The sequence below is a fragment of the Penicillium soppii genome (genome assembly GCF_028829465.1).
Source record: "Penicillium soppii strain IBT 18220 chromosome Unknown utg000004l, whole genome shotgun sequence".
NCBI lineage: Eukaryota > Fungi > Ascomycota > Eurotiomycetes > Eurotiales > Aspergillaceae > Penicillium > Penicillium soppii.
Window position 1 is genome coordinate 3,537,536 of NW_026643234.1, and position 25,985 is coordinate 3,563,520.

General features: G+C 46.3%; 11 protein-coding genes across 11 annotated transcripts; 5 read left to right on the forward strand and 6 right to left on the reverse strand.

The window, feature by feature from the left end:
- Positions 1–1,835: 1,835 nt before the first annotated feature.
- N7529_004756 (uncharacterized protein) lies at positions 1,836–2,747 on the forward strand (the record flags this gene model as incomplete). The annotated part of the gene is made up of 3 exons (XM_057240283.1): positions 1,836–2,395; positions 2,445–2,522; positions 2,576–2,747. 3 exons carry the CDS (start codon positions 1,836–1,838, stop codon positions 2,745–2,747), a joined length of 810 nt encoding a protein of 269 aa, XP_057099578.1.
- A 290-nt stretch (positions 2,748–3,037) lies between these two features.
- Positions 3,038–3,877, reverse strand: N7529_004757 (uncharacterized protein; the record flags this gene model as incomplete). Its single annotated transcript, XM_057240284.1, has 1 exon — positions 3,038–3,877. One exon carries the CDS (start codon positions 3,875–3,877, stop codon positions 3,038–3,040), a length of 840 nt encoding a protein of 279 aa, XP_057099579.1.
- A 1,957-nt stretch (positions 3,878–5,834) lies between these two features.
- N7529_004758 (uncharacterized protein) lies at positions 5,835–7,109 on the forward strand (the record flags this gene model as incomplete). Its single annotated transcript, XM_057240285.1, has 1 exon — positions 5,835–7,109. The coding sequence occupies one exon, from the start codon at positions 5,835–5,837 to the stop codon at positions 7,107–7,109; it is 1,275 nt and encodes a 424-aa protein (XP_057099580.1).
- Positions 7,110–11,145: 4,036 nt separating this feature from the next.
- Positions 11,146–11,724, reverse strand: N7529_004759 (aminoglycoside phosphotransferase family protein; the record flags this gene model as incomplete). The annotated part of the gene is made up of 1 exon (XM_057240286.1): positions 11,146–11,724. One exon carries the CDS (start codon positions 11,722–11,724, stop codon positions 11,146–11,148), a length of 579 nt encoding a protein of 192 aa, XP_057099581.1.
- A 264-nt stretch (positions 11,725–11,988) lies between these two features.
- Positions 11,989–12,324, reverse strand: N7529_004760 (uncharacterized protein; the record flags this gene model as incomplete). The annotated part of the gene is made up of 1 exon (XM_057240287.1): positions 11,989–12,324. The coding sequence occupies one exon, from the start codon at positions 12,322–12,324 to the stop codon at positions 11,989–11,991; it is 336 nt and encodes a 111-aa protein (XP_057099582.1).
- Positions 12,325–12,590: 266 nt separating this feature from the next.
- On the forward strand, positions 12,591–12,866 carry N7529_004761 (uncharacterized protein; the record flags this gene model as incomplete). Its single annotated transcript, XM_057240288.1, has 2 exons — positions 12,591–12,604; positions 12,686–12,866. 2 exons carry the CDS (start codon positions 12,591–12,593, stop codon positions 12,864–12,866), a joined length of 195 nt encoding a protein of 64 aa, XP_057099583.1.
- A 951-nt stretch (positions 12,867–13,817) lies between these two features.
- Positions 13,818–14,453, reverse strand: N7529_004762 (uncharacterized protein; the record flags this gene model as incomplete). The annotated part of the gene is made up of 1 exon (XM_057240289.1): positions 13,818–14,453. One exon carries the CDS (start codon positions 14,451–14,453, stop codon positions 13,818–13,820), a length of 636 nt encoding a protein of 211 aa, XP_057099584.1.
- A 1,670-nt stretch (positions 14,454–16,123) lies between these two features.
- N7529_004763 (DUF3659 domain-containing protein) lies at positions 16,124–19,761 on the forward strand (the record flags this gene model as incomplete). The annotated part of the gene is made up of 2 exons (XM_057240290.1): positions 16,124–19,228; positions 19,285–19,761. The coding sequence occupies 2 exons, from the start codon at positions 16,124–16,126 to the stop codon at positions 19,759–19,761; spliced, it is 3,582 nt and encodes a 1,193-aa protein (XP_057099585.1).
- A 134-nt stretch (positions 19,762–19,895) lies between these two features.
- Positions 19,896–20,677, reverse strand: N7529_004764 (LysM peptidoglycan-binding domain-containing protein; the record flags this gene model as incomplete). Its single annotated transcript, XM_057240291.1, has 3 exons — positions 19,896–20,009; positions 20,061–20,184; positions 20,385–20,677. 3 exons carry the CDS (start codon positions 20,675–20,677, stop codon positions 19,896–19,898), a joined length of 531 nt encoding a protein of 176 aa, XP_057099586.1.
- A 745-nt stretch (positions 20,678–21,422) lies between these two features.
- N7529_004765 (uncharacterized protein) lies at positions 21,423–22,238 on the reverse strand (the record flags this gene model as incomplete). The annotated part of the gene is made up of 1 exon (XM_057240292.1): positions 21,423–22,238. One exon carries the CDS (start codon positions 22,236–22,238, stop codon positions 21,423–21,425), a length of 816 nt encoding a protein of 271 aa, XP_057099587.1.
- A 2,933-nt stretch (positions 22,239–25,171) lies between these two features.
- N7529_004766 (uncharacterized protein) lies at positions 25,172–25,411 on the forward strand (the record flags this gene model as incomplete). The annotated part of the gene is made up of 1 exon (XM_057240293.1): positions 25,172–25,411. One exon carries the CDS (start codon positions 25,172–25,174, stop codon positions 25,409–25,411), a length of 240 nt encoding a protein of 79 aa, XP_057099588.1.
- Between the last annotated feature and the right edge of the window lie 574 nt (positions 25,412–25,985).

Consider the following 25,985-nt stretch of genomic DNA (forward strand, 5'->3'; position numbering starts at 1 on the left):
ATGGCTTCAATAGCTTCCGTGGCTTAATTAGCGAGGTATTCGCCACCGGCGGAGTTCCGGAATTGATTATGGTTCTTGATAGTGGCATGAGAAATTAAACTCGGAAATTACCAAAGGCCACCATCATATCCATGTTTGAGACTTCCATATTGACCCCTATAAAAAGTGATAGATGTAATAATCTACTTTGCCTTAACATGCAATTCCACTATCGAGCGAACATCCAGAGCTGCCAGAAACCATGCAACCAACTTCAATCCTTGTTTTCACCTTTCTCCTGGCTATAGAGGGGTTCATTTCCTCTGTATCAGCCTCTTGCTTCCCCAGCGCCCAGAATGAAACCATTGGGTTCTTCAGTAAAGCACCTCTAGCCCACGGATACACTCATTTATCGCCATATGAATGTGCTAATGAATGCGACAGCATGAGCGCCTGCCAAGCATGGCTTTTCATCGTCAATGCGAAGGAATGTCAGCTCTATCGTTCAGCCCCTGTGGCGCAGGCAAAGAGTGCAGGTTTCATTATGGGATCGTGTGATACAGATGGCACCCGAGCGATTGAATTGGCATCAAAAATGCCTCTACTAGCTTCGTCCTCTGTGATACCTGGTTCACAGACTGCTCAGTCCTCCCCATCCAACGTGAGACCATCCCATCTGTTGACATGAGTCTATCTTTAGAGATTTCTTCCTAACAAACGATCCAGATCGCAGGACATAAAAACCATCTGAACCGCCATAAGCGTGGTCATCATCACCTGCATCGACAAGACTAGTTAGTTCACAGCGACCTGTCGTTCAGCGAGTTTTATGCTTATGTAACACACAGGGCGAGCAATCAGTGGCAAGGGGTCAGCACGGGTTCCAGCTGAGCGGGACTAAAAAAATCTTACCTTCGGATTCTTGTTATCCTAATACAATTTTACATACCCATGAGGCCTAACTTAACCAGAGAGTCCGTCTCTATATAGGCTAACATCCTCGATCTATAATACTATAAATTTGTTAATTTTGACCTTTCTCTTTGATACATATTAGTTCAAATTTCAAAATAATAGATCTCTTTTAAATAGCTTGATTTATTAAATATACTGTAAAGGTAGTAAAGATAGCTACAATACACCCTATAATCCTTGAAATAGTAAGGGAATTCAACTTAAAGTACTCCGTAATCAGGCCGGAAAAACCTGAGGGGGACTAGAATAAAGCTTGCATAATTTCTAGTCTCCATCTTCTGACCTGGCCGGGACCAGAAATTATGTGAGCTTTCTCTAGTCCCTGCCAAGTCTTTTCTAGTCCCCCTTAGCTGGGTGGCCGGTAAGCACTCAAGTGGGAAAGCGAAAGCCAAAGCCATGTTGGCCTAAGATCAGGTGCACATGTGCTAGTGGACTACAAGTTCTAATATTCTCTATTGCACTACAAACAGTCCCAGGCCGTATGCCAATATAAGGATTTGGAAAGAAACTGAAGCCAAAGCGCAAATAGCGTAGTTCGCCCCATGCTCCTACGGGAGAGCAGAGTCAAATTAAAGAATACATAGTGGCTTGAAATCAAGCTATGGGTTGGACATCAGTATACCGCTTTTTCATGATAAGCCCGACCTCCGTACAAACCTCAACTCTCAACTGCCTAATCAATCTCTTTAACTCTTAGTTCTTAGTCCCTGTCGTACTCGAACAAACAGTACACATAGCTGAAAGAAAAAGTTACGTGGGAGAGAAGTCTTGCCGCAGAACAGGAGAAATTAACCTTTCTTGGTCAACATGCGGTCACTATCAAGTCACTCTTCTACCCTCACAATTTTTGAACCTTTGTCCCCATCTCCAAGCTACCTGGTATGGATTCATCAATCAAATATCTCACCGATCTTGAAGGAACACAGGTCAAGTTTGATGCTGTTGCGGAACCACCGTTCAACTTCCCCGCCCAGACATCGATAATACTTGAGAAGCTCGGAGAAGATTCGAATCGCCTGACGAAGGAAGACATCGCCGCGGAGCTCGGGCCTTCAGACACCGCCGGGAAGTTCCTATGCCAACCTGCCAGTGAGGAAGACCACAACAGGCGTGCATTTTTGCGCATTTACCAACAGCTTCCTATAGCCGGAACTGAAACGAAGAAGGCCGCCATACGGGCTAGCCAGGCCGTCGACTCCCCTCCCGACAACCTAGAACTGAACGCTTTCCGGGTATTCACAAAGCTGGACTGTGACGTCGTTCCTCGGCTGCTGGGCTATCAACAGCGCCAGCAAGACCACGACGAGGGTGTTCCTGGGGGGCACATTACGTATATTCTATGGGAAAAAATCCCGGGCGACTCTCTTGATTTGACCGAATTCTGGAGGCTCCCCTTTGCCGATCGCCAGGCCATCCGCAATAAGTTTCGCCAAGTCTATACGTATGATTATTGAGTGACCACTACGAGAAATTTAGCTAACAGAGAGCAGGAAGTTTATGCTGTGCGGGTACATGCTATGTATGGGTGGTCCATCGAAGATCATTTATGAAAAACCCAGTGGTCAAATGTATGTCTATGCGATTTTATCCACGTGGAAACTGGTATTCTAACTATCTCTAGGCACATCTGCGGATTCAAACGCGCATTTCCGTTTGACGAACCTCAAACATGGGGTGATACTCATTACTACCAATACGGACTCATCCAACGCTCCAAATTTCCATTCTACTTGGAAGAAAAACCACCCAACAAAGCGGATTGGATCGAAGATGTCAACGGCTGGATATGGTAAACATGAATCCAACCACAGCGGAATACATTGTGAAGTATGATCCGCCATCTGGTTTCTTCCTGGCTGGCTTAATAGAAATAGATGAATCAAGGGATTGCTGCTGGTGGAATAAAGACGTACTTTGTCAGATATTACATGCAGTCTATTGGAGTTTCTTTTCATTGCTAAGTTTGGCACTATTTACCGTATGATCATAGACGTAGGTCAATTTCACGCACACATTATCTCAGATACTTGCTTGCGTGACTGTATTTTCTATACACGAAAGTGATTTGGGCAGCATACTATCATTAATGTTCTCTGATCCATTGAGTGCGAGGGTTAGGATTGACGATCGATCCCTGGGCCTCAACAATGGTAGCAATATACAGAAGACATTGATTGAAGCTCAACACAGGTTCAATAGACTGATTTGCAGGGTCTGGGGGCGCATATCTGACGGATGCATCGATCAAGGGGGAATACTCAATTCTCCAAGTTGATCCAACCTGAATTTGTCGAAGGAATATGGTCTGACAGTAGTTGGTGATAAAGCCATACATACAATCAAGGTCTAACATGTATGAAATAGGTTGCCCGAGGACCTCTCGCAACAAAGTTGAGTTTTCAGCACACAAATCATGTTGATGCTGTACCAGCCATGGTACTTTCACCTCGCCAACAACTCTTAGTTGCTGCGCATTGTCGTTTTGAAGATCTGGTAAAGATAGCATGACTACGTCGGGAGTCTTGCTGTATGCAATTCCAGTGGACTTGAAGTTTCCTAGTGCTATGTTGATTGCTTGGGCCTCGAACACTGCACCAAGGACCTGTCCGGCAGCTTGCTGGAATCGAGCATAAACCCTGGCCTCATCTCCGACGAAAACTTTCTCATTGGTGAGATTTCTGGCTTGAAGGCTGATCTGAATCACCCGATTGCTCCACTGTTGTGTATCGTAGGCATTTTTGACAGCTGTGGTGAATCCTGTCAATGGAAGAAGCGGGCCAAGAAATCTTATTTTATGAAGCGCGCTTGATTTTGTCCGTTCATGGCTGACGAGGAGATCGGGAAGAGGCGAGATGACAACATCACGGGGGCGTTTCACAGAAGGCATCTTCTGGGCCTTGTTTGCTTGAGGGGATGTCAGCATGAGCTTTCGATGCTAGCGACGCGCATAATTTCTTACAGTCACAGTGTTCAAGATCAAGTGATGCAGTGGTGCGGATTGGGACTTGAGCTAAGTAGTGAATCGAGCTGGCCGCAGAGGGGACTCTCTGAGTCTCTCAACGTAGTTCATCTTCCACCTCTTTTCCCCTCAACTACCATCTTCGCAATCGCTCTTCCATGCAACCCGAGTGAGGTTCTATAATACATTGAACAAACAGCGATTCGCTATCAGAATCTAGAGTCTAAGGTCCTCTTGGAGCCTTTGTCTCTCCAGATTCATCATGTAATGGATTCTTTGCCTATCACCATAACCAATCTGACTCGTTGTCGAACCGTATGAGCCACTATTCGACTTACTATATCTTCTTGCTTGGCGACTGTACCGGCGGTGGCACGCACTTCCCATTAATCTCCCGACCAGATGAAACGACTTGGTATGACTTCATTTATGGTGACAATATCTGTCACTCACAACTGTAACCTTGGAAGATATCAGATGGCGGCTACTACGGAACATATGCACTGAATGCGCTAGGTGACCACCAATACAAAAATTCTAGATCAGTGTTACTTTCCTAACTAGATGATTCTTCGCTTAATTATGATGTAAAATATTTAGTAAACATATAAGTTTAAGAACAGGAGTTGTAAGGTTTAACCGGGGAGTATGACTATCGAACGGAGAACTTAGGTACCTGCCTTCTAGGCTACCTTTATTGATATAGAACAAAATTGATATAGAACAAGAGAAACCCGTCAATATCCTTAAAGTGCTTGAGATTGGTTTTCCTTGTAATCTACCAGGATAAAATAACGTAAATTCTACGTAAATGATTAAATGGTGAAAGAAGTAAAGCAAGATGATTCAATCAATTATTAGAAGGGCAATCTATGCGCTAAGAAGACTATTTGCCTATCGGACAACGCGACTTGATGTGCACTGCCATGTTCTCTCCTTGGGCTTTCGTATCGGCACATCAAACTAGCAGCATCGACATCATCTTTATTAAGGCGTTCAGCAAATATGACTTACACTGCTGGTAGTCACGAAAATCGAATTGTGGTATCACTCATCACACGAACTACCCTAGATCTAAGAGCACAATTCGATCTGAGTGAATTCATCAGGACTACATAGTATGAAGATCTGCAAAGTACTTGTTGAAGTAAATTTTGTAATAGTCATTTGCCATTTAGACGAGTTGCTAGGAACAGAGGGAGAGAGCGGCGACCCACTTTAGTTAATTTGTCCTGTTTCGGATAACACGTCAGTGCGGCTGAAAACTGGCACTACGTAGTTCGAACCCTAGCACGCTGTGCGCTGAATTTATTAAAATTTGTTGTTAGAAAATGGAGACCAAGTACAATACGGAACTTCCAGAAAGAAAATCTTCGTGGATACCCGAGTATAACCTACGTAGTTCTTGTTTATACCCAATATCCGAAGTCCTGTGCAGAACTTTTAAAGGTACATTCCTAAAAATGGAATTTATCAAAAATAAAGGATTAATTGGCTTAGTTATAGATAGAAAATTTGATACCAAAGTATAGCGTTTCATACGCGGCCAGGATTTGACAGTTGTTCGTTTGTTAGGCAGATCTTCCAATTTTCAATTCGGCCAATGCGACTTATCAAGACAGTTGCACGATTTGACGAATATCACGCGGGATTCCCCCCAAGTTGCATGCATGATGCAGGGGCAACACATGTGGCATTTCGCGTGTGGAATATGTTCGCAGCTAGCAAAACGCGATAGCCGTCTCACCCTTCGGTACCTCAAAAACATCGAAACTTTGCGATACCCATGAATCCATGATCCTCGCGCACTTATAACAAGATCCGCAAGTTCATAAGCAGGGGTAGTCAAAAGGATACATAAGAAGTGGACAATTCCTATTGGTAAATAACAGTAGATGGGCATAGAGGTTTTTCACAAGTCATGTCATATAACGAATTTATACAAGATGAAGATAGCAGCTCGACGGGTCGAGTTATCACACTACCAATAGTAAGAGTTCACACCACATACACGACGTTGCTCACACTTGGGCCTGCCCCGTCATCTGACTCTACACCTTACGAATCCTCCACCGCAGGTTCCATTTACGAGCAATCAGAAGAATCGAGCGATCACAACAACGCTGCTGTGATAGGTGCTTCGGTTGGCATCTCAGTTGGACTAGCTATTATTCTTGGGTGGTGCCTATGCTGTAGGAAATGTGCCCGTGGACCTCGAGGTCCAAGAGGCGCACCTGGTAGGGACGGAGATAAAGGGTCTCCGGGATCCATAGGCTCAAATGGAAGACCAGGGCCAGTCGGACCGGCTGGACCACCTGGTCTTCAGGGCCCCCCGGGACCTAAAGGCTCAGATGGAAGACCAGGGCTAGTCGGACCTGTTGGAGCCACAGGCAAAGTTGGACCAGCTGGGCCACCTGGCCCTCAAGGCCCCCCAGGACCTAACGGCTCAGATGGAAAGCCAGGGCAAAATGGATCGGCTGGGCCACCTGGTCCTCGAGGCCCTCCAGGACCTAACGGCTCAGATGGAAAGCCAGGGCAAAATGGACCGGCTGGGCCACCTGGTCCTCAAGGCCCCCAAGGACCTAAAGGCTCAGATGGAAGACCAGGACAAATCGGACCTGTTGGAGCCAAAGGCCAAGTTGGACCGGCTGGGCCACCTGGTCGTCGCGGCCCCCCGGGACTCGTTGGGGCGATGGGTCAAGTTGGTCCTGTTGGCCCAAGAGGGCCACTAGGTTTTCCAGGTTCACAGGGTTCTCGGGGCCTTCGGGGACAACCAGGACGAGATGGACCAGTTGGAGCCAGAGGCCCAGTTGGACCCGTTGGCGCAATAGGTCAAGTTGGACCCCGCGGGTATCCTGGTTCTCCGGGCATCCAAGGGGATACAGGCGAGCAGGGCTTGAGTGGACGCGATGGACGTGATGGACGTGATGGACGTGATGGACGTGATGGACGCGATGGACGCGAGGGACGTGATGGACGTGGTGGTGGACGTGATAGACGCGGAGAATCCTGCGACTCATATCACGGGCGGGTTAGTGAATCCCGGCAGGAAATTCGGATCATCCACGATCATGATCATAGTCATCCTAGCCATCGGAGAGCATCGTCCGTGAGACGATCTCCCCAAACCATCTGTCAAAATGCTCCTATCTCTGGAGTCACTCCGGGAGATCAGATTGTTGTGATCAGAAGATGAAAGTAAAATAGAGAATTTGCCTTCTCTCTCAATGGGCTTCGTTGGTATGGATACCATTGAACTATGCCCATTGCAAGAATCCATAGTGCTTAGCATCAGAGTCTTCGTCCCCGGACATGTTCAAATCGAGCAGGATTGGTTGTTGCTGAATTGGCTACAATCTTCTTGGAATGAGACTCAGTCAACATTGAAATCCACGTGATCTGGCTATTCCTATGGCACCTCCTAAATAGTCATTAAACAGGCTCCAAACAGAATGTGAGACTTGTCTCAGAGATATGAAGAATGGCAAGGTGTTCTCTGGATCTCTGGGGGGAAAGCTCTCTCTTATAGCTAGGGAGGCGCGACAAACATGGATAAGCAAACAATGCGAAGGCACAAACAAGCAAACGCTGCTATATCCATCACAATCACTGATTGATTCCATCAATTAATCCCAGACGTCTAACTTAGTGCAACAATTGATGCCTCATATCACTGATCTCAGTGCGCTGATAAGCCCAGTCCACGAAAACTTCGCAATCCCAGAACCACATCCGCATGAAGGCACAAGCGCTCACGGATGTTGCAGTCAATTAAGTGGTTGTGGGATGACACTGCACTTTCAGCCATTGCAGACGAGTCACAATCAACCAAAATAAACAGAGGGTTTACAGCTGGAGAACAACCAAATTAAGCGCACGCGCACACGCACAATCGTGGTATCTAATTTTTCACCTCGACTTACACCATATCTAGTTTTCATTGTAACGTAGGCGATAGTATGGCCTTACCAGCAAAAAAAAGCGGGACGAAGAAAGCTAATTGCGAATTCATGAAGAGTGCATGACCAAATTAATGGGTTATCTAATCAGTATTGGCCGCAGTTTTGTTTGTATCAGAAGAAGAATCCGCAAGTATAGGGTTATTCAGGATCGCCTCCCGGAGGATGCTGCAGTAGTCCCTTGATATGAGCAAGTGTCTTCTCGATGGACCGTTTTGACTGATGTTTATGCTGCGTCTTTCGAACAGTGGATGTCAGGACTCGGCACACTATCTCATTTTTGAGCTAGTGCATAATGAATCATTGCCCCTGGGGGCTTGCTCTGGTGTAACATGGATACAACAGTTGGACCCATCCCCGAGTCTTCACCTTTGCCTTCTCCATAGAGCTTTTAAGTTTGACGGTGGAAGGTAATGCAAAGCCAGACACATGACTGTTTCCAGAAATTTTTCGAATATTTGTTTCTCCAGACCTTCAGCGTTTGGGGTAAATAAGTTTGTTCATCAGCGAATAAAATTAGCCAGTCTCGGTCCCCCTTGGGTAACTATCCAGTAGTGTAGGGCATCCTGGCCACCCAGGATTTTGTGGTGTGTAAACTCGGAATCCTGGCACATCATCTTGTCCTATGTAATATCGCTAGTGATGTCGACCAAGCACATACCAATATTACTTTCAGTGCAAATCTTGGTGTCCCGCTCGATCCGCGGTCGTTGCTCTCTTCTTCTTTTTTCCCCCTTTCAAGAGACCTTAGAAGTAGATAAGCCTTGGCATGATAGCTTACTATTTTTATTATTAGTCTTTTTCATTAAAGTAGAATTTCATTAGACATTATAAGCAACAACAATAGGGCTGGTTGTATAGTGTGCTTTTATATACCCTAGGACAAATGAAGCTTAAGGTGAATCTAATATTAGGGTATTATAACGTATTATTTCTCCATTACATCATCGCTTGCAGCGGTAATTCAGTGGTAGAATGCAAGATTGCAAATCTTGTTGTCCCGCGTTCGATCCGCGGTCGCTGCTTTGCTTTTTTTCTTTTTTACCATGAAAACCTAAATGTAATCTAGCCATAGAGCTATCCTTTAAAAATTTACTAGCTAATAAAAGGTAATAATTAATTTTAGACCTATTTTCCATTATAGATCTTTTGTTTGGTGAAATTCTTTCAATGACTTTTAAGAAAAGCTAATTGTCAGATTGGTACAAAACTTCTCTTCTTGAAGAGGAAGGAAAAATTGGAAAAATTGACAAAAAAAGCAAAGCAGCGACCGCGGATCGAACGCGGGACAACAAGATTTGCAATCTTGCATTCTACCACTGAATTACCGCTGCAAGCGATGATGTAATGGAGAGATAATACGTTATAATAGCCTAAGCTTTGGTTGGAAAGTTATCTTAGTTCCGGATACATCAAGCTTTATATATCGAGTATGATAGCCGCTTGATCATGGCCACCATGTAGACAGCGGGCAACAAGCTCGTTTTAGGAATTTGCGTGCTAATGGCCAGTCGCAAGAATTGGAAGGTGAGAAAACCCTGCAGATTTCTTTGGGCCATGGTTCTGCGACGAAAGATGGGAACAAATTTAGGAGGGAACGGCAAAAGCAAGATGCCCAAACGGACAGAGGGTCTTACGCTAAGATAGACTACAAAGTCGGAGTATGGATGCAATCAAAAATCAAATAGCGGCAGGAGTTGAAAAAAAAACTGAAACGCTCAATCCTTGCTCGCATTAGGTCGCGAGTTGGCAAGGCATGGGCAAGCTTGTCTAAGAGCCTGGAATTTCCCTCATGAGAGGAGGCCCTGAAAAGAGCGGGATTGGGAGCCGACCCTGCCAAGGTTTGGGCATCAGCCGTTGATTTCAACATACAGAGCTAATTGGTATTTACATTCGGACTCGCTGATCAGATGGGTTCGGTAGATGCCCGATCCACACGCTAAGCCCTCGAAACACCAGTTGAACATATACATATTGAGCGTCACTCTTTGCTCGCGGGCGCTTACGCATTTGATTGCCAATCATCAGCGTTTCACAAGTGACCACGACATCCGAAAAAGTACCGCGACTCTCTGCGGGAGTGCTACGCTCAAATCGCGATCTGTCCACCAGTGTAGATCAAGTAGTATCATGTCAATGTTTTTGTCGTTACGGCGCCTAAATCATTGGGACACTGCCCCACACTTTCCCACCTGGAACACAGAGGAGCTAACGGCTGGTCTAGATCGATTATCGCTCAATGAACGAATCGCCCAAAGGTGCAGCATGCATACGGAGTTTTGTTGCGATATCTCAAGGCCAATCGAAGCAAATTTCATCCCGACTCTTCAAGCGCGTACAAGCGCGTAGGTGTTTCGTTCTATTTCCGTGGATTGGACTTTGGTATGAATCTTGTGCGGTGCCATATATATATTCGGTTATCAGAGTTTCTCGCCGATCAAAAAAAATTCATTTTTAGAACACATTCGATCGTCTCAACTGTTTGTTTCGTGCATTGCCTACCACCTATTTCATTCTGCGCAATCCATTCTGGTTGCTATTTCACCATTCGCGGGCCAACAACACAAGTCATGCCTTCTAATAAGAGTTGGTTGTACGTAGCGTTGTATACCAGTGGCGTCTTAAACGATGATGAATGCAAGCGAGCCAGCTGAAATTTAGAGTTTTTCTACAAGTGTTGACCTTCTAAGATACCACTGTGGTTTTCTGATTGGACTCAAAGAAGAACGCGACGACGTCATACCAGGCACACGTTACCACGTCAAAAACCCCCATCTTGGCTGGGAATATCAAGAGCCTCCATTGTAAGATGTCCGAACCACTATCAACCTCTTGGCACGCATTATCATTGCTAAGATTGAAGACGAGCAGCGTCTCATTGCCCTTTTTCAACGACTACTAGTTGTGCAGGACGAACCAAACTGGAGATGTCGCACATGGGTGGCGAGCGCCCTTGTCGAGATTGCGAAGGATGGGAAGTGTGTTGACTCCGCTGAGTTGAATTGGCAGAAGATCGAGGCGGTTGCGAGACAGTACGTAGGCCGCAAGACTGCTGGTGGTCGCTGTCAGTCTGCCGCAGATTTAATGAAACCGAAGCCTACCTGGGATATGCTTGAGAACAAGGAAAGTGTACCCTAGGAGCTAGCCATCGTGAGATGTCTCAGAACAGTCGTTGAAATGGTGTTTTAATAAGTCAACTCGTTGCTTAGTTATGTTACGATGAGCAGTGTGGATATCCATATGACTGCGTATTAAGCATCGCTCAATAGAGGGTCATTCACCCCACCATTTGTTGCGAACTTCTTCCATCTTGAGTACCTCAGGATGCGGTTTGTCGAGAATTTGATCAAGCTTGCACTGCCATTCCGTCTTCGTTACATTGCCAAACCATGCCGATGTATATTCCCAGTAATGCGGATACCACTCTGAGAACTCCCAGTCGATGATTTCAACCACGTTGCCCTCACGAACAAGGATGTTGAACGGATTTAGATCTCCATGGGTGAAACATAGCGGAGGAAATGGCCCATCCTGTTTGCTCATCATGTCCTGGAGGTCGTGCCAATCCTGATCTTTTTCCCGATCTTTGAGATCCTCGGGTTTCAGGTCTCGTCTGAGCCAAAAACGAAACTTTTGTATTGTCTTAAACGGGCCGAAACGTGGCTTGCCATAAGGTATGCGAGAGTCGTACAGAGATCCCCCAGCACAGCTTTCCACACCTGTACCTTGGAGAGGTTTCAAGGCGCGTAACTCCTGGAAAATCCTTTTTAACTGCGCAAAAACGCCCTCCATTATTTCTTCAGACATGCCACTCCAGACCTTCAGTAGTTTTTCACCTGGGATCCTCTCCATAACGATGTAGGCTCTATTGTTGTGCAAAAGGAACAGTAGACCTTGGGCACAGGAATGGCCGTATTTTCAACTAAGTATTTCATAGTTGCACCTTCCGTAAGATGGATACGACGCCCGGTTCTGACGATTTTTTGTTTCGAGATTGGCACGCAAGGGCCATCCCGTGAATAGAACCTCGCCGTAGTATGAAACGCTAGTCGTGTCAAGATACGACGAAAAATATTGTTGTTGATGGCGAGGTGTTCAGTGCCATCGTCTGAGTGTTTACGTTGTATCCAGCCTCAATATACAGATATGGCATCCTGCCACTGTGCGGTAAGTCGAGGAGAGTGCAGGTTCTTGTGCAAGATCTAGAGGGCGGAGGATAGCGAACATTTGGGCGTGTGGACTCGAGCCGCGCAGGCGCAGTAGGGCGGACGATAATTGGAACACGCGGCGCTTTCGTAGATGCGCAATGCAAAACCAGGCACAGAGAGAGTTGTCTTGAGCCAGGTATTTTTGCGCAAGGCCAGCCTCAAGGGCACGGACCATTCGGTTCGTGGATCGTGGAAGCGAGGATTTAGGCGCAACCAACAATTGCAAAATCGAAAGCACGCACATTTCAGCTTGGGGTTGTGAATTCAACAATGAGTATAGAGGGATCACCACGCTGACAAGGCCTGGGATGGTAAGCGACGGCAGCGTGGTGTGCGGCTGGCGTGGTGAAGGTGATGTAAGCGTGAAAGTGGTGGTGGGTTCTCATGCCTTTGGGAGGCGCTTTAATGTTTATATAGTTACACAATGATCGTCTAAAGGGCGGTCCTTGATTCGTGACTTTTGGCCCCGGTGCCCCCACCTGAAAATGCTCCCGTTATGGGTCGCTCACTATGACCCGAACGAAGTAAAGGTCCTAATTGATGAGCAATGCAACATCACTAGCTTGGACGACTGGGGACTTTCCACTCCGCTTCCATTTATTTAGATTTGGCTTCGGTCGCATCCACAGCTATGCTGGTGAATATACGGGCGGGGAATTGTGGGTGCTTGATGAATTCGAGGATGTAGAACGAGCTTTCTGGGATGAGCTGTTTGACGGAATGCCGGTAGAAATCCGTGAACAATTCGGAAAGCAAATTGACTCTGTCCAGGATGCCGAATTCTGAAAACCCTTTTAAACTCCAGGTCTTTCGAACAAGGGGAGGTTACGATTGGCTCAATTTCTAAGAAGGCTCTACCTAAACTTCTTACTTAACAAATCCCTTTTGGTAGAGGGAAAGAGCCCGCCTATAGAGACTATAACTAGGATAAGCCATGCCCTAAGATATCCTTAAGAACTCTACTGAATACAAAAACCCTTCGTAGTTCAATATGGATTAATCACCAAGTTACCCTGTCATTTAGGTCTGATTAGATACATGGCTACTCATTATTGCAAGCCCCTGCCTGCCAGTCCTGCTTTGCGTCAGTGCTGATATAAGAGATCTCAGGATTCATCATCGCGGGAAGTCATTAATTCTGGAGCTCTTTTGATCACGAACCCTGTTGAGTCATCTTCGGATCCTCGAGTTATTGATTACTATGAACGTGTATGCTCAGAATTTACGGGCTTATTGAAGTAGATAACCCTTCTATCTCATTTTGACCTTAATAAAAGATAAAAGGGTGGAAAAAGTGATGCGAGAATAGGAAGAAGTCGGAGTTCCAAAGGCTCCGGGGTGAATCAATACTTATTTACGAAGACTGATTCTAATGTAATACTACATATATAGGCCCAAGGAGCACTCTATTCTGATACTCTTCATAACGATACCAGAATACCTATGATTCGGATATCTCTGCCGATACTACAACAAAGAGCTCCCGTAAGTAGACAGGCTCTCTTTTGATTTACCAACTACTAAAGTCTTGTTTTAGATGTCCAAACGCCCCTATCGGAGTCTATTTTGCTTTTCGCGTTTTTATTTCGTGCTCATGACAATCGTTCATAAATCCGGTATACTTGAACTGTCCAGAAGAACAACGAACCCGGTTAACATGCAACATTCGTTATTGTCTGCCATTGAGCAGGTTAGCAACGAGCAAAACAAAGCCATCCGACGATTGTAGAATGGCACTTACAGCAATTGTAGCGTAATGTCTCCTCTGATCTTTGCTTTCAGTTCAACTTCCAGATCCAGATTCAAATCCAATCTCAACTTCAATTGATCATTTTTCGATGACTCCGGCTTCGCTTCGACAGTTTCGGTCACATTCTCGACAGCTCCAACGGGTGCGGTCGGAACGAGATCGCCAGCATTATTCAGTGGTCGCCCTAGTTCGCGGGGACTTTCTAAAGGATTGAGTACATGGCTTACGCGTCGCTCCTTGATCGTCCGTTGTTCCTGGCTGTCGTTTTCTGTGTGTTCGGGCCCGATGTCTTCATATTGACTTGGACCTTGTGACAAAGATGAAGCTCGACGGGTTCTTCTGTTGTGCCGCGTTCGCTGATGTTCGACCTGTGTTGCCGCTTCAGGTGAAGGAGATTTTGGGTCATTCTGACTGTGGTTGGGGGTATTGCTATCCGATTTTGGGGTGGGATATTTTGATTTGGTAGAGACAGGGGCACCATTGATTCCATTTTCATACACACCATTCGTGTCTGGCTTTGAGGTCGGACCCTTTCTCAATTTGGGTGGTTTGCGTTTCGGTAAGGGACCGCCCTTAACGTTACCGTTCGCGCTTCCAACATCATGCTCAGATTGTCTTTGCATTATGATTATGGGAGATTGTACTGTGCGAAGTTCAGTCTGGAATTAAATCAATTATCGATCAATATGAATAGATCAGCTCCGTTTGCGTATATTTTACCCTGGTGACGTCAGAATAGCTTCCTGCAGGACAGATCTTGACACGAGCGATGAGTGGCGCGGAAGTAGCGAGACGATACAGAGCTCTATACTCAGTGCAAGAATAGATGCGTCATATAACCCTGGTCTGAGGAGCTCCCGCTCGAAGCAGCCCAATGAGGATATTGTTCAAAGATCCATCCATAGGCTTCGAAGAGGTGCAAACGTCATGAACCATCGGAACCGTGGATACTAGGACTAAGGTTTGGATTCATTATATTATAATTAATTTGCGTTTTCATTTGAATTACATGCCTGTTGATATCCTTGGGAAACTGATTTTTCTTGGTACAGAAATTAATATGAATACCATCAAGACCACGCAGGAAAGGCCAGCACTACAAAAAGAACCAGATCATTCGAGTGAAGAGAATGAATTCGATTCCTACACAGATTCCGAAATTGATCAAGAATCCAGCGATTATAAAAACAGAGTCAAGAAACTGAACAAGCCAAAACCCAATTATATAACAACTTCTGAGATTCAATCAATCGAAAGAGAGACTCTGCCACAAAAGCTTCGATCTACGCCTACGAGAACAATTAGTCGAACAGAGAAAAGCTCAGCAAACCCCCAATCCAGTGGGATAGCGCCTATACAACCCATAATTGAGCGACGAACAAGCGTGCAAACGATTGCGAACGATGATAAAACTGCATTGAGTCTTAGGCTTGAACTGAATCTTGACATTGAAATTGAGTTGAAGGCTAAGATCCGAGGGGATTTGACATTGAGCCTTCTGTTAGTATTTTCGTCAACATTCCTCGAAACGTGTCATATTAAAGATATACAGCAGTTGATCTGGGACGTGATGGAGAACGAGCGATCGAATGTGCCTATATGAATAGGCTGGTTGAGCCTGGTCTTTAGCGGGAGATTCATCTAGTCTTTTGGCTTTTAAATGTTGGCAATTGCGACCGCCTTGCTCAATATTGTACACTTGAAATCACATTTTATCGTAATATTTTGACGTGTATCGAGCAAGACCTACGACCTATTGTTGTATGGACTCCCGAAAAGTCGAGAACGAATTTTGTCTGGTGACTCCTGGGCGAAACTGATAGACTAAGCTACTAAAGCTAATTATGTCGACCGAAAAGGCTGTGTCATTCCATATTAATGTAAAAGGCTTTGCAATGCAACGCCGACTACTACCTAGATAGCCTTGTTCCCGAAGCCCTCCCGCGAGCTTCTAATGTCGCTTTTGTATCAGTTTTATCTAGCATCACTAAGAATGATGATTCAATGGTGGGTGGACCATTGAATATCGTCTATATCTGATGGAAAGTGGCCATTGTAATGTTTAGTCCTCGGTGTAGCGGGTCAAATGGTAACCAAAGAATGATGATATCATGGAGGATTTGGTATCGTACCGACCACGATAGAATCTATATTTCAGATTTCACAACCTAATTATTGGCAATTTCGAGTTTAATGAGTCCTTTCTAGTGAATATTAAGTCAACTCTACAAGAAGACATATCAGTGCAACGAGAGCTGGCAGCGGAAGCTTCAATCGCACAGCAACCAGTTAAATGCAACCGCAAGCGAAAAACCGATTGTTCTCTGCGAAGAAGCAGTCGCTTCCCCCTGAAAAGTCCATGGGAAAGAAACCAGCTCCTCAAAGTCCTCTGCCAGGAAAAGCTGCGTCGGATATCCAATCTCCAGGACCAGAGAACCCTATCACCAGACCATTCCCCCCAAGAGCCCTCAAAAAGAATCTCCCCAAGTTGCCAAAGAAACCGGGAAGCAAAAATTTGTCTTCTGGGTTCCAAGAGAAAAGAAACTATGGAAAAGAAATCCCCGCAACCGAGAAACCTGAGGTTGCAAATGAATTGAAAACGGAGGATTTGGAATATGAGCAGACAATGCCCATACAAGAGCCCACCCAAGGGCCTGAAGAGACGCTGAATCTCACAGAAGACACGCACGAGGATATACAACAATTATCCGAGCATCAGAGAAAATTTGAATCAAAAGAGCGAGGTTCAGCTTCTGGGTCTGGCGAAGGTTCCATGTTCCAAAAGGAAAATTCCCCTGCTTCCCGCCCATCAGACTCTGCAGAAACTGCCAAGGACGTGAACGGCCGGACCGTGTCTGCTCGATCTCAAGGTACCTACGATGTTCAGGATGGCATTCCAGGTTTAGCGAAGAGATTCAAATCAGATGGAGGTGATCTTGCAACTAGGCTCGAGGAGAAAGTTCCCAATCATCCGACCAAGCTGTCTGACTTGGAAGGTCTCGAATTAATTGGGAAGAGACAGATACTCGATGATTATGGCAAAGCGGTTGCAACAATTGTTGAGGGTGAGCCCAGTGACCTTGTCGGCCAGGTGGTTGGGGCAGATGGTGAAATATTAGACGAGGATGGTGATCTCATCGGCCGCATTGAATTGATCAGCGAGGAGACACCAAAAGAAGCTGATGCAGTCAAAGAAGCGGTCGCTATGGATCATCTCCCGAGCTTGCAGGACCTCACAAACTTGCCAATCGGAAAGGACGGTGCAGTCAAGGACAAATATGGGAGACTCTTAGGTCACCTCATTGAAGGTGACCCTGATGATTTACTCGGCGAGACTGCCAATGAGAATGGTGAAGTGCTAGATGAAGATGGTGACTTAATCGGGCGGGTCGAGCTTACCTCTCTGATCCAAGTTAAAGAGAAGAGTGATGAGGCTGAGCATACTGGTGCCGAGTCACTTTCCTCGGCTGCCATGCTTCAAGACAGAGAAACCAGCAAAGGCAGCAAAACTCTAAATGATGAAGGCCATCATCTGGGTCGAGTCTTAGAAGGTCAATCCGCCAAGACTTTGTCAGAAAAAGTCCCAGATGAGCTCGGTGAAATTTTAGACTCTACTGGAGAGGTGATTGAACAAGTCCACCCAGTTCCAGAAAAAGCTGCAAATGTTTCCATGCAAGAGTTCGAACAGAAAACGGTACCCAGTGGCAGGGAGGATGGTTCCACAGAGGATGGACCGGAAGAAGAAAATTCAGACATGAACGCGCCAAAGAAAACCTCCCAGGAATTACCTGATATCTCTACGCTAGAAGGACTGAAGTGTAACAAATTTGGAAACATTGTCGACAAAGAAGGTTATCCTGTTGGCGAACTGATTGAGGGAAATCCAAAAGAGCTATCTCAAGGAGGGTTGAAGCTTGATAAACGTGGCCAGTTTTGTGACAACCGAGGCAATATCTTGGGTGTGGCGCAGGTCGTTCGAAATAAGGACGAGGGCCCATTCGCAGAATTTGATGATCTCGTCGTGATTGAAGATGGATGGGTTGCAGATGCAACCGGGGCTCGAGTAGGCCAGGTTGTCGATGGTGAGGTTAAACAGCTCCTTGGCCGAGCTGTCGATGACAATGGAGATATTCTAGATAAGCGAGGAAATCCCATTGGACATGCTGAGCCCTGGCAAGAGCTAGAGCCGGAATTGGAGCCGGAAGAAGAAGTCGACTTGTCTACCTTGAACGGGCTGTTTCCCAACAAGCTTGGTTTTGTCACGGGACCAGGTGGCGTTCCAGTACTTCGAGTTATGGGAGGGGACTTGAAAAAGCTCGTGGGTGGGATCATCGACGACAAAGGCCAGCTGTGGAACGACGATGGGGATATTATCGGCCGAATTGAGCCCATGTCAGAAGATGAACGCAAGACTCCACGGCTTTTCAGCGACCTGGGGAACCTGGCGGCCAAGGAAGATGGGCTTGTTAAAAATGAATATGGCAATGTGGTTGGAAGGCTCATTGACGGAAATCCTCGGCAATTGAAAGGAAAGGCTGTAGATGATGATGGTGATGTTATGGATAATCGAGGCAATGTGACAGGGCACGCCGAGCCATACACTCCATGCGAAGAGTGCGAACAGCCAGAAAGAGACTTGTCCGAACTCGAAGGGATGACAGTCAACGAATTCGGAGAAGTGGTCGACGAAACGGGTGCAGTGGCTAGGCGACTCATCTCGGGTAATCCCAAGAGGCTGAATGGAAAGAAGGTGGATGGAGAATGTCAGCTATGGGGTGATGATGGGATAGTGCTCGGCAAAGCTGAACTTGTTCCTGTCGATGAGCGAGAGAAACCTGAAGGGTTGTCTTATGGGCTTGACGGTTTGACTGCGACAAAAGATGGATCTGTGACAAATGCAACAGGAGAAGTGGTCGGCAGGCTGATCGAGTGGGACCCATCAAAACTTGCTGGTCGTGCTGTCAATGAAAATGGTGCGATTGTGGACAAAGTGGGAAATTCCATTGACCGCGCCGAGCGATGGATCTCAGAGGAAAAGCCACGCGATAGAAATCTTATGAGAGGCCAAAAGGTCAATCGAAATGGCGAGGTCCGGGACGAAGATGGCAAGTTGATGGGCAGATTTACTGTGGGTAACATCAAAGCGTTGGTGGATAATACCGTGCATGAAAATGGGAAACTCATTGATAGCAACGGCAATAAGATTGGCGAATGCACGCTGGAGGATAATCTGCCAGAGCCTGATGAGCCTGAAGAGCTCGAGGAGCCCGAAAACTTACCGGAAGAAGCCGAAAAATGGGTCAAAGAAGATCATGACCGGGATTTAGTCAAGAAAATATCAAGCGTTGTACAAAAAACACTGGAGTCGGTGGAGCCGCTTTGCAAGCAAATCACAGAGGTAAGCCACTCTTACTATATCCTCAATGTTGATAGAAGGTTGTTAACCTAATATAGCATCTTCAAATAGCAGAACTTACACCACAAGACGATTTGGATGAAGAGAAACTTGTCCAGACCGTGAAACCTCTGGTTCAAGATGCTAGCAGCATATTACAGAAGTGTAAAAGTACTGTTCGTGCGCTTGACCCCGACAGTTCCATTGCGGCATCTGCAAAGGTCCACACTTCTTCTGACGAGGCGACGCCGGATGAATATCAGTTAGCAGACTTGTTGAAGATATTGACGCAGAATGTGTCTACTACCATGGAAAGTGGCCGTTGTCAAATCGCAAATATGCCTCGCGCGAAGAAAAAGCTGAATCAGATGTGGTCGCTGCTTTCCGATGCGCTGTTCCAAATTATTTCAGCAGTCTGCCTGCTCCTGAGCGGTGTACTCGGACCTGTAAACAACATTTTACGCGAGCTTGAACTTGGCGAGCCTGTTCATGGGCTTCTCGGTGGTCTTGGACTCGATCAACTGGCGAGACTTTAAATTGTCTATTTTCCGACTTCCCACATTTTTGAAGTAGCTCTTCTTTTCTTGTATTGGCTCTAATTTTATTTACACTGTATATTCTGTCCGTCTCCTATAAAAGCAACATCCCAGGCGAAAAAGTGACCAGTGAACTAGGCCTTGGTGCAGACGTAGTGGTCAATCCACAGGTTAGTGCAAGTGGCGTCAATCTGGGTGTTCCAGGAGCGGAACTGGGCAAGAGTGGTTTTTGCAGCGAGTTCAATGGACTAACAGCTGTCACTAGACCTGACCTTGTAATAGGTCTTGCAGGTGCTCACGATGCCAGGCATCTGGGCATCTAGGCCTCGGGTCCAGTGGACGTCGGCTGGGGGGTTGAGGCGGTAGTGGTGGTACCTGGGACGTGCACGCAGACGTAGTAGTCCAGCCAAAGGTTGGAGCATGCTAATAGAATGCGTTAGTGGGTGGGTATGTACAGAAGGGGAAAGATGGTAAACATACTGCTGTCAACGCTGGGATTCCAGGCCTTGAATTGGGCATCGGTGATGCCGTACTTCTTATCAATCGTATCACATTGGTCGCCGGATGCGATGAGGTGGAAACCATTACAATTGGACGGCGTGCCAGGCTGGACAGGCTCTTACTGGGAGGCAGTGGTTGTCGCAGCCTTGGTTGTTTTAGTGGTTGTCGCAGCCTTAGTTGTGTTCGCTGGGTCGGCGGTGACAGTGCCAATAACACAGTAGCTTTGACCGGCTGTAAGAGTTGGGCATGAGACGCCGGGGTTCAGAGCTTGGAAGTCCGCAAGAGTCGAGCCCCGGAATGAAGCGAAGGACGAGCAAGTATCACTACTGCTGACTGCAGTGGAGAATTTGCAGACGGCAGCGGCAGAAACCAGCTGGGGGACCAGTCCCAGGACAACGGCGGCCTTCAAACCCATGACTTGGATGAATAGAGAGAAGAAGATAATGAAGGGAAACTGATGCTGCTTCTTGGATTTGCGGTTCCTGATCTGCTTTTATGCCTGTACCTGAGGCTCCACGTGCTACTACAGGTCTAATTGCGGATGCAACCTTTGCATCAGACTGGCTATACAATATCCACTGTCTACTTCTTTTGTCCTAAGGCGTCCTGCTTTTTTTCTCGACCACTTTATAGCAATATGGAGAATTCGGACTCTATGCTGGAACCGGCAATTGGTGGCGGACGGACCTGACCGGCCTCACTGCCAAGACAAACCTGAGCATTTGTAGGATTGTTTACGGGCGTATTCCGTATCGGATGCAGCCTCAGTAGAGTTTTGCCAAGGAAGCCCTGGTAAGGTCACCCAGTCGGAGATATTCTACCTATGATATGCGGGTTCGGGCCGTCCCGGATCAGCCGGGGCCCCATCAATTTCAACGTTAAGCAAGAAACTTTCTGCAGTAACAACGGGTAGGGGCTTATGTTTGGCCCCCAGTTCTTAGCAAGGGGGCCAAAGGCTGCTTCATTTGCCCCTACATACTATTGGCTACTAGTGTACATATATATTTCATCAAGACGGAATAAAACCTTAGAAGCAGAGCAAGATTACATTATTACATTGCGAAGGATCCCAACAGCTAGCGTACAATATGAGTGGCAAATGCCCGTAAGAGCAACAACCTTGACATCAAACAAGTCTCTTGAGAGACAGTCGAGCAGAATCATGCGAAATAGTAAGTGAGCAGGGTACACATCGCCAAGATCCATACGCCACCCATCGGAAAATGCGCCTTGGGGGCTGCATTCCTAGGAGACGGACTTGGGCAAGTTATTCCAGTTCGAGCTCGCTCACATGCAGTAGAAGTCATGTCCGCCGACATAATTGCCGCGGCTGATGAATCAATCTTGACATTGCAAGGATTGGTAGGGGCAGGCAAGGTAGTCGGATAGGCCAGACAGGAGGTTCCGTAGGAAGTTTCTGTTGCTGGGACCTCAGTAAGATCCAAGTAATTAATAGCCTGAGCTGGCGATTTGTCGCAAGTGTCGTCGTAAGTGGCAGCGACGAAATCCGCCGGCGAAGTTCCATTCTTGGTGGTGAAATAGAGAGAGGTGAAATTGCCAAAATTTCTTATCTTCTCCTCATCGATCCTCTCGTCAAGAAAGCATCGATCAATAGTGAGACTCCATCTAAACCGGAAGGTTCCCTCAAAGTTGTACTTCGGTGTACCCCAGGAAAGGAAGTGGGGGCTACTAGTATCGTTGATCCCCGGGCTACTAGTATCGTTGATCCCCCATAGGTTGATATCATTGGTAGTACTGAAGTTTCCCCCGACCTGCTCAACAATGTATCTGATTGTTGGATGGAAGCTTTTCGCGAGGCTTGGGTTTTGAACGGCGAATATGATCGGAAAGATTGGCGATGGGGGATATGTTTCATTGCGCGGCAAGATCAAATCCACTTCAAATAGCTTTGTAGTGTCGACCGCCCAACAGCATAGGGTTTGCGATATAGCCAGCAACAGCCCAAGGAAATACATTGTGCTGTGAGATTCTAGTACTAATGCGAGATGAAAATGTAGGGGGCCAAAATATGGCGAAAATGAGATGTTATGTTGTCTGAGCCCCTAAATTTTACAAAGGTGAATTCTGGCAAGGGTCTTCACTAGCAATAGTTGCTTGTAGATGCAGCCAAGCCCTCGCTTGTGAGTTTCAGCCTATAGTCACTCCACATAAGTTTGGGTCAGTCACGGGGCCGTTCCCAATTCGGAATTCAACATTAATGCGCTTTATAGGGCTGTGAAGTTAAATGAACATCATAAACATAAGCAGTATCTTTTAATATACTCGCTATAATTAATTCCCACTGCTTTGATGTCAGAACTGCTGTAGTAGTAATTGTTTAAAATAAATAGCTTAGTCTGGTGGGTCTACTTCGTACAAACGGCAAATAGCTGGGGTTACCTGATGCCAGTGGATTCAAACTTCTGCGATTGAACTATAGTTCTTGGCATTTTTTCCCTCTGTTCCGCTAAGCTTGGCAAAAAAGTTCTCCAATTTCCTAAGGCCCCCTAGCCCTAGTGACTAGGCTGTCACCAGGGTCCTTCGAATGGGGCCAAAATTTCAAGAGTATCTTCATTTCCTGGTAAAAGACCTCATACATGTATTCTCACCAAAGCTCATCTCGAAATTGTCTGAAGCTTTGTTCCTGTCCGCTTCTTCATTTTTTGTTGTTGTTGTGTGTTGTGTTTTTTGATTTCTTTCTTTCTTTCTTTCTTTTTTGTTTTTTCTTTACATTTGCTGTTGTTGCAAGCCTACTGAGTATCTAAAAGTCAAAACCGACACAGCAAGGCTGTGTATATCTGAATAGACGTGGCTGTATGAACGTGTTTTGAAGGGACGTGTTTTGAGTAGACCTCGCTGGGCTTACCTGTGCACATACCCATTACAGTCAGCCCCATGTGAGGAGACAATATCGGAACACATTGACAATAGACAATAATGTGACAATTAGACAAGAAGAAATGAACTCGCAAAGTGGGAGATGGAAGACAGAAGGGGTGTGTGGTTGAGTTATCTGGACGATAAATGTAAGTATAAATGTAAGTATAAAGAAAGGAAAAAAAAGAGACAAAACGGGCAAGCAAAACATACAATTCTTGTGATGGATGATGAAAATGACACGTGCCAGGCACGCTGAAGGAATATCTTCTCATGTGGTTGAGTTCCAGGGTTGTCTGAAGGATGAATGTCAGTAAGGAAAGAGAAAGAAAGTCGGCAGTGGATGGCACAACTGACCAGTCATGTAATGACTGTGGACGTGAAAAATGCCGACGCCAATATGTCAAGGACATGACGGTACCAGGCTTCATCTCATCATATGTGGATGTAGAAGGTAGAAGAGGTGATGAGGCTCAAGCTGATAAAGGAAAACAACAGTTGATGATGGAAGACCTGATGGAAGATGAAGGGTTGATAAAATATTTGATGAATTGTTTTGTTGGATCGTATTGGGAAGTGAGGAGATAAAGAAGGAAAAAAGAGAAAGAAGAGGAGGGAGGAAAGGAGCGGGTATCTATACCCCAAGGGTCTAGAAGTACCTATGTACCTAGCTTGTCCTTCAGGTGATCCCCAGTTCTCAACTTCCCCTCATCAACTATTTGTTCAGCAAGTTGAACCCAATTCCCACGGTTATTGAGGAAGTAGTGCAGTCCTGGATAGTCCAGATTTGCAAAGAGAAGATACAACGGTGTATACACTCTATAAGCTTACTCCAGTGGATAATGTCATTGTCACTCCCACGCATCAACCTAGACGTTTTTATTGTATCCTGCTCTGACTTTGTAAAGCTGAGTTTCATATAAATGCACCATGTTGCCCACTGAAGATAAAGGATGTTGAGATACAGTAAGATGTATGGATTGTTAAGGTTATGAGCTAAACTGTGTTTGGTATGGCATGCGTGCACGGTCCTTGTGTCATACAGTACAACCTTGGCACTTAGTGCCTACCTCACTCAGCATATCGGGCGTTTCTATGAAGTCGCTATATGTGAGCTACTGATAGTGGTAATTGTAGTTAATCATACACCTAGGTTGTTTGTGATGCTTTGGCAAGCCAGAGATCACGAACTGCTACAAGTCTGCCATTGCGTTCAAGTAAATGTATATCAGGTCTGAGATTTTACATGGGCATTACAATGTCCCCATGTGGGGATTTTGGATATAAATAGAATGAAGACAAAGCAGTGGCATAAAGGACCACATACTCACATCAGACTGTAACTATGTTGTAAACTAATATGATCATCTGATCCCCAGCTTTGCTTTATTCGCCCGCGGACCCTTTGATCGACCTTCTTAGGTGTGATCTGTTGGCCCTCCAGCTTGAAGCCACCGGTCTAGATCGCGGGAAGGTGCACATCAATTTTCTGACCAATCAAACCATCGAATACAGAGCGAAATTCCCTCTCCTTTGACGGCGTCGTTGTTAAGCTGGATCGCGTGGAATTCTTGATCACAACGAGTGGGCTGGATAATGGAAATGGTCCCCCACGCCACCATGTACAGAACCAAGATGGATTGTGAATGGGGTGTACCCCGTAACGAGTAGAAGAACAACAGGGTCGAGGATGTGATGTGGTTACTATTTAGGCTCTTTTCATAACCCTGACGGCAGGATAGCATAGAGGACTACTGAGCGACATTCGGATTTAACTCAATAAGGCCGTCTGCAATCTCTATCTACGTTTTGTTGATATGTATTCCTCCCGATCATCGCTCGAAGCACAGCCGACCGGACAAAGGGTGTATGGACATCAATGGAGGCGAAGTTATGGGAGGAGAGTGGATGCCTACAGATTTCTCGAGATCCTATGCCACCCGCTGAGTGGGTAACCCGACAAGCTTTCATCCAGGTGTCCTGTTCTGCGCCATTAGAGATTCGTCAAAGACCGTGAAATATCGAAGAAAAAATGTTCAATGAGGTGAGATATCTGGGCACCGTCCGCCCCTGTTCGGCGGTGCGTGCTCTGACGGATGTGGGTACACCTCGTCGGCGCTGCAGCCGTGACAAACACATTGAGTGTCGAAAGCAGGTGCCATATGGGCAACGACGACATGTCCACCTTGCACGTGGCTGTGCTCAGAGGTGTCGAAATGACCCTGAAGCTGATCCAGGAAGGCTGGCACCGGACACCGGGGAGGACGACTAGATGAAAACAGCGGTGAGGAAAACGGGCAGGATATCAAAAAAACTGATCAAAGGACCAGGCACGCAGACACTACAATACTGCAGAGCAGAGGTCAGAGAAAAGCCACATCTTCGATCATGATACAGATGCGTGAAGAGTACCATTGTGTTTTGTGACTCACCGATATTCATTTGCGATTGAATGCCCGGCGTTCGAATAGTTGCGCACAGATCTGTTCGGCGGACTGGGCGGCCGAGGAATATCAGCGAGTCTTGGTGAGAGGGGGATGCTTACCCGAGACGTCCGCAATTCTTTTCGCCATGAATTTTATGATGAAAATGGGGCTCTTAGGGTAGTTTCACTTAGTGGACTCTGTCGCCACGGGCAAAGAAAAAGACAGTACAATAGCGACCGCCGTTGGGGGTAGTGCACGATCACAAACAACAGCAGAAGCATCACCGACACGGAAAAACCAAGCAAATTAGAACGCAGAGATGTTGAGAGACCGAGGGAGCACCATACAGGGGATAAACCCTGGTCCGCGCTATCACTCTCAGCATCAAGTTCACCAACCCAAGTGGCTAGTTCTGTAGGC